At 40.9% G+C, this 7,508-nt stretch overlaps 1 protein-coding gene across 1 annotated transcript in view; it reads right to left on the minus strand.

The window, feature by feature from the left end:
* The window catches only part of SLC26A7 (solute carrier family 26 member 7), a 38,931-nt gene that overhangs the window by 1,934 nt on the left and 29,489 nt on the right, over window positions 1-7,508 (minus strand). The window contains exons 9-14 of the mRNA XM_018571976.1: window positions 6,739-6,774; window positions 6,294-6,389; window positions 5,722-5,828; window positions 3,768-3,827; window positions 3,580-3,598; window positions 1,469-1,582 (exon numbers count right to left, since the gene is read on the minus strand). Coding sequence (XP_018427478.1) covers window positions 1,469-1,582; window positions 3,580-3,598; window positions 3,768-3,827; window positions 5,722-5,828; window positions 6,294-6,389; window positions 6,739-6,774 — 432 coding nt within the window. The remainder of the gene's footprint in view (window positions 1-1,468; window positions 1,583-3,579; window positions 3,599-3,767; window positions 3,828-5,721; window positions 5,829-6,293; window positions 6,390-6,738; window positions 6,775-7,508) is intronic.

The raw sequence follows: 7,508 nt of genomic DNA on the forward strand, positions 1-7,508 counted from the left end.
TATATAGATATATATATATACAAAAAAAGCTTCAACTGTCTGTTAAAGGCATGCTGCATATTTTGGAATCATGACCTTGCACTGGAAAATAACTTAGTTTGTTTGATTCTCACACAGATTCTCTCTCAATCTAATCTTACTGTACAGAAGATTGAGAATGCATGTAAAAATGAATTAGATTTTTTACAATTAATGCATAACTACATTAGCCTAAAAGGGTCAGATGGGGTTTTAGTTGCGCTGGGATGTGTTGGCAGCCCATCCAAAAGCTGGTATCTTCAATAACTTAATTTATCCAATAAAGGGTATCATTTGAACTCCAACTTTCACATTTACCAATGGCTAACATGGTACAAGACTATATTACTGCACAAATCTACTTCTAAAATATAACTGCATCTTACCACCACAGCTTCCATTAGACGCTGGAATCAGTAAAATGTCTCCATTGTGCTAAGAAAAAAGTGCAAATCAATTCATAAATGACAAGATTTTATACGTAATTGTTGTGATAGAACAGTATAATGTGTTGAGCCACGAACACCAGGAAAGCACAAGACAAAGCTAATATATGATTATACTCAAACTATTCAATAATAAAATGGCCTCATTAAAATTTAAAGAGACTGCCACCTTGCACTACTAAAAATGTATAAATATCATACCGGGGTGCTCCATGCCTTGGATAGGTTGTAATGGGATTTGTGGTTTATGGGAGCTGCCCTTAGCTTCTAGCTACAGCTGAATATCATATACACCTGGAATACTCATTAGGGGACTACTGAAACTTCAAAAGGGTTTGTAATTTTATACAATCAGCCTTGGGATCCAGACACCCCAGCCAGGCAGTATAGCTGCCATAGCTTCCATTATCCAGCCTCCACTGCAGCAGCAATTTCATATATGTAAAAACATTCAGTGAACTACTAATGCTATCCAGGTAAGTTCACTCATTTTTAAACAAGTGTTCTAAACAAATGCCAGCTATCCTTTTTGCCCCCTATGCTGTGCAAAACTAGCCTATCCTCCCCACCCCAGATGCATACTTGCCTTGCAATTGTGCCTGCAACCTCCGCTGTTTATATTTGCATCATGCTTTTGTAGATAAAAAGTGCTGGCCATTCCTTACTCTATCCAAAGCTAAAATAAAGGTTAACGTTTCGATACTCTTTAAATATCTGCAGTGGTTCTTATATTATGCCCATAACTTTCCTCTTATAGTGTTTACTATGTTGAGCATTCTGTGACCACCCAAACCCAATCTCCATTGTCTGTCTTTCTCTACACTCATCTCATGTGCATCTATCAAATCCCAAATCCTGCCTTTTGCGTCCACCATACACTAAACTGAAAAGTTTACTTTCAAGTGGGGAGAGTGTGCAATGTTTATATTATAGGGGGTCAGGCAATATTGCACCACATACCTTACAAAATGTACGTGCACTGTCAAATCATGGATATTTCTCACCTGATGGGGCTTTCTTCTTGTTCTTATACTCTGATTCAGTTTCAGAATATCATTGCAGAATTTCTTGGCAGTGAGAAATAACAGTGGTGAATCAATAGATATGACTTTAAAGTCCTATAATAAACAAATACATTTTTAGGTTTTGTGGCCCTAGGCAAAGAACCAGCTAGTGCAAATAACTAAACTGTCGAAATTACAGACAGTAGTATTTATCATTTGCCTTTATGGTAACACACATTTTGAGGTTATTGCAGCTTTAACCTAAAAAAATATTTTTATGACTTTATACAGGTTTTAGGATTCCCCTTTTAGAGGCTACTGAAGATCAGAAGTTTGGTGATGCAATAAAATCAGTTACGGTATCTACATAGAAATGTGTTGTTAATGAATCTAAGCAGTAATATGTAATAGATTATTATTACAGAAGTTGAAAGTTGAAGGAAGTACAAAAATCTTTTTCATTTACTCATTCTAAAACAAAATGTGAATACAATAGTAGTGCAAGTGTCCATGTATTGTAAAAATATAGAAATCTTAATTTTTAAAAGGGTTTATAAAATATTTGCTAAGCAATGTGTAGTGCCCCCCCTGACCCCCAAAGGCATGTGGTGAACCCCAAAGGCAGTGAGGGCTGACATTTCACTCTCAGGGGTGGAGCCTTAGCCAGGTTGTGGGATGTGAATGGTAAATTGGGCACCAGTCACTTTAAGTACATTTTCAATGCTTTATTGTAGAACACACAACAATGGGAGAGAGAGTATAGGGCTACATACACCCATGAGCAAAAATTGATAGAGGATATTCTTGACATTTTCCCTGGGAGAGATACCAGACTTGTTCCTGAGGTCCATGCCATCCCGGCACCTCCAGCAGACAAAGGGCTCCTCTAGTTCTCCTTCCCAGTTAGTTCCAGACCCCACCTGGGTCCATATCTGGCCTCTGCAGACTTCAGGCCTAGTTAGCTTCTCCAACATTATACATCCGAACACCTAGGCTAGGCCCGAGGGCAGACTGCCTTGAGTACATGGCAGTGTGTGAGTATTTATACACGGCTGAAGACGTGTATCCAAACCTCTGTCATTATCCTCAGTGGTGAGACATGTTGTTTTACATGCTGGTTTTGTGAGTGTGCCATGATGCCTTTCTGCTGTTTTAGTATTTATACCCTGCCCCAGCATGCCATGAAACTCCTATTGATTGGCTGAAGAGACATAAACACTCCCAGTGTTCTCCCATTGGCTACCCCACTCTGTGGCAGGGTCATACCTCACTACAGGTAGGTGCAGACAATAGCAGAACACCTAGGAATGACCAAATGATCACAGACTACAAATCAGTCAGACTGATTACAGTGCCAGCAACACTGAGGGGGTTTTTCACTTAGCTGCCGAAGACAGCCGAGTGAATTACCCGGCCAAAGTTGAAGTGAGCCGAACACTGTTCGGCTACTCACTTCAGTCTTGTATGGCTGATTTCAGCCGTACATCGGCTAAAAATCGGCTAAAATCAGCCTTCGGTCATCGGCTGCCTTCGACTACATCGGCTGCCTTCGGTCAGCCGAACAGGCTCTGAATAATTTCAGGTGATCCAGCCATGAAGGTTCTCATGGCACTTCCTGTCAAAAGGTTACAATGCTCTGTACCTATTTCTTGACATGTAACCCCGTCAGATATTCTCCCAATGCAAACTACAAGCAATCCTGCTGAACCACATTACACAGGCATGGTCCATTGTTGCCACCCGGAAACTCTCCATGAGAAACACCATGCAGCCATTTCTGGAGTTAGTGCATGTAGACAGGAAATGTGGCAAACGGGCTGCAGGAAATCAAGCAAGCAACAAAGGGAAACAAACTGCAAACACTATTTTAGTTTTAAAATACCAATTGTTTATAATACACAGTGCTATATTAAACTAAATGTCACCCAATGAGGGATTGTATCTAGTACAGTTTTGACAGTTTTGTGCTGACAAACAGTTGATATTGGTGGTGAGCACCTGTTGAGCATCTGCTGGGACACAAAACCATGTGGGTTTTGTGAGACTTTCTCATAAACAGGGGGTACAGCTGTTCCATGACTAGCATCTGGCAATCTGACATCACCCTATGCACAGAAATACGAGGAGTTTCTGTTGTTTCTATTTGTTAACTGACCAATAACAAAATGCTGAGGAAATAGTAATTTGAATTTAAAGAGCAAATGATTGACAACCTTTCAAATTACAGCCTTGCAGCTGCTCAGCTAAAGACTATTACAAACATGTAGATATAAAGATATTAAAAGAACTTACACCATACTCTTCTTCACTCACTGAGCTAAAATCTTCATCTAGATGTATGAGCTGAAGCGTCTTTGCTCTGTTATTATACAGAATTAGACAGAATCAACAAGTAAATCAATAACAATATAAAAGCTCAAGATTGCAGACCCAAATTGATCCAGCTATAAAATAAATCATATTATGTAAGAAATGTATGCCACTTAAAGCAACCTGTTCCATTACCTATGTTTACAGAAACCACTGCCAAACATGAATTATTTGGGTCATAAAAAAAACTCACTAGTGAATGATGAGTGAACTGAAATTCTGTTCCAGTCTGTCCTTCCAACACTTCACTTTGGGCACCATTATCATGGCTCTCTCACGGAATAGAGAAGGTAAAGCCAGGTTGGTGCCAATCACAGCCCACACATAAAAGATACCTTTGATCTATCTGTGAGAGTCAACTCAGAGGTAGTGGCTAGAGATGGAGATGAGCGTATGTAGTTACTGTTTTTTTAGGTATAGTACCCTTAGTTTCCTTCCAGGTACCCATTTCTGTCTAACTAGAAGGTATATATAGTAGGGGATGAGTTTTCTCTGGGTCTTTTTAGTGGAGAGAGTTAAGATACAGAGATGAGAGCAGAGATAACCGTTTGTGGGTCCTTTTGGGATAGACAGGGCCACAGCTAAAAAAAATTGGTGCTGTGGAATTTTGGTGATCCCCTTAAGGGAGATGCTGCTATTTTTTCCTCAGGTGGGTCTAGCCAGTTCACCTGGAACCTCTATGGACAGAGCATGCTATCCTGTGGGCATAAGTCTGGAAGTTGACTGGGCATGGCAATGGAACTGTAATGAGAATGAACTGTTTAACTTTATCATGCTGTAAGTAAAGAGAAGTTAAAGGAGAACTATGAGGAGAGTGGGTTTTTGCTCTAAAGATCAGGAAGTGAGCGAACAGATACCGTCGCTTGCTCACTTTCCAATCATCTCCCCACAGGGATTGCCCCCCCCCTCCCCTCTCCGATCCTCCAGCGCTGACTTGAGGAACGGATGGGGGAGAGGGGGCGGGCACAGTTGGCTCTGCCTCTAGACAGGCAGGGTCCGCTGTCAATCAGCCAACGGGGTGAATCTCGACAGAAATATTGGGATCCGTCCCGGCTGCAGCGTTCTCGGTATATAGCTCGCTATATACTGAGCTCTGGGTCATGGGAGGATGTTAGTATATGTCCTCCCATGACCTTTAAGAGAACTATAGGATAAAAAGGTTACCCTATAGTTCTCTTTTAAGTTCAAGCAGAATATGGACTGAGTCTCTTCATTTTACGATCAGTGGGTGGCCTATACTGGGATAACTTATTGTTGCAGCCGGTTTGGGGCAGGAATTTGTGGTGGTTTGGTGACAATGGATCACTCAGTGGCATTGGCCGGCCAGGTTCGTCCGACGCATCTGACATGCCACCCAGGCTCCCATGCCACATGACCCTCAGGTGTGGGATTTGATCCTTCCAGGGATGGAACCTTGAACCATGGAACCAGTTCTACCTTTGTAATATACACTATAACGTCAAACATTTCTACATTTGCAGGGTTATTCACAAAAGGTTGAAGAGTTTGGAAAAGGCAGGAGAAGTGAACCATCTAGGCTAACATAGATGAACTGGAAAGTGAGCTGAATAGGAGTATTTTTCCCAATCAGCTATTTTGTCCTAGAGTGTTCACTTCTCCTGTCTTCTCCAAACTCTTCACCCTTTTGTGAATAACCCTGTTGATATTCAGTAGCTACCATGAGCATTGTTGAAATATCATATAAAGAAAGTTTCCAGAGTGGCAGCAAGTGCACATATATCTCAACAGCTAGTCAATTAACTGCTTGATCCTAGCATTATACTATATGCTTGTAAATATACTAAGATGTTTAGAAAAGCAGATAATTATGTTAAAAAACAGATAATTCATAAAAGAATGGAATATAGAGAAAAATACCTTACCTGGTTAATCTAAATACTCCTACTGCGATATTAAAGACAACACCAAACAGCAAACCAATATTTGCAGCAAAGCATATTGTTACCAGGTAGGTGCAAATCCATATTAACTGTTGGTAAATAAATATTCAATAACGAGAATTAAGGACCAACAAATGGTAAGTGGCTTTCAAAGATTCATTACAGACCAATGAGCAAAGATAGGTCTTTGAATTGTGCCATTTTCTGTAATTGTTGGTTACATATACTCTTAATGGGATAATACTCAAACCAACTGCATAGCTAAAATGATATAATGCAATTTGTCACTCACCTTGCTCAAAAGATCACTTTGCTAAAATTATTTCAGGCGTAATAGAAACCAAATGTAAGCTAAATGTGTCCTAAAATTGCTAAACATTCATTGCAGTATGTGACTCTAATGTAAAATTGCATGTGCCTTTGACACAGTGTTGTCACTATTGCACTTATAGTATGTGTGTCTATCTTGGTAGGACTATCATGGGCTTCATATGTAAAATTAATTTCAATATCTGACAAATTAGAAATTCTGGACAATCCAGCTCAGTACTTACCCAATCAAATTTATCAACATTCCAGTATTTCTTCAAATCTTGGAACTGTCTGAGCATTCCTTTCAATCCAACAACAATGAGACTAGCCAAAATGCACTGCAACAGGAGCACAGATATGCATGTTCGGCTATTTTATTGTGAAAGGAGTAGGTAATAGATTTGTCAGTGTATTATTTGTCATCTGTTTCCCATTGGGGTGATTTCCCTTCACTTCCTGTCCTGTAGACAAGACAGGAACTGAAATAAAATCATCCTAATGTGAGCAAAAACCTTCCTTAGGCTAGTGTCCCCAATGGAAGATTGGCTAATTGCTTTTTCCAGAAGTCTGCAATAAGATACAATGGCATTTTAGGCATCCCCTGGCATAGGCCTTTCCTCTTCTAAAGGGATGTCAATACTGCAGCTATACTTATTGAATCACTAAGGGGTGTATTCACTAAGCTGCCATAGGCAGCCGAGTGAATGACCGACCTAAAGCGAAGTGAGCCGAACGCTGTTCGGCTATTCACTTCAGGCTGGTTCGGCTGAAATCAGCCATACATCGGCTGAAATCAGCCGTACATCGGGTGGCTTTGGGTCGGCCGAATATGCACAGCATGTTCGTCCGACCCGAAGTGTAGAAGGAGTTCGACTCAGCCGATCCAACATCTGTATCGGCTAAGCCGAACCTCCGGCAGGCTACTCGCTGCTGTTCGGTCTATTCTTATAGATGCCGAACAGCAGTGAGTGAATAGCCGAATGCCGCTGAGCGGAATTCGGCTCGGCTGTTCTGCTCGGTCCCTCTGTGGGACTGAGCTGAACAGAAAAATAGTAAAAAAAAGTAGAAAAAAATAAATAGAAAACGATTGTGCGGAGCTAGCAGTGACAACTAGCTCCGCCCAACTGTTTTCTATTGTTCGGCGGTTCTGCTGCTGTCCAAAAAGAGAAAAAAACTCTCCCGGGCACCCCGGGAGTCTCCCGCTCCCGGCCGCCAAGGAGAGAAACACTGATTTTTCGTTTTCTTTTCTTATTCTGACACGGAGCCGTGTCAGAATTAAAAAAAAATAATAATTTTTGGCCATAGGAATGCATTGCTAGATTTCTATTGGCTATTTCAATTTGCAATAGCCAATAGCAAACTAGCTATTGTTCCTGCCCTCTGCTGCTGTCAATCAGTAGTTATGGACCTGATGGAGAACTGCAGCAGAGGGCGGGTGCAATGCTAGTTTGCTATTG

This window comes from Nanorana parkeri, unplaced genomic scaffold, assembly GCF_000935625.1.
Source record: "Nanorana parkeri isolate BGI_ZX_2015 unplaced genomic scaffold, ASM93562v1 scaffold43, whole genome shotgun sequence".
In the NCBI taxonomy this organism is placed as follows: domain Eukaryota; kingdom Metazoa; phylum Chordata; class Amphibia; order Anura; family Dicroglossidae; genus Nanorana; species Nanorana parkeri.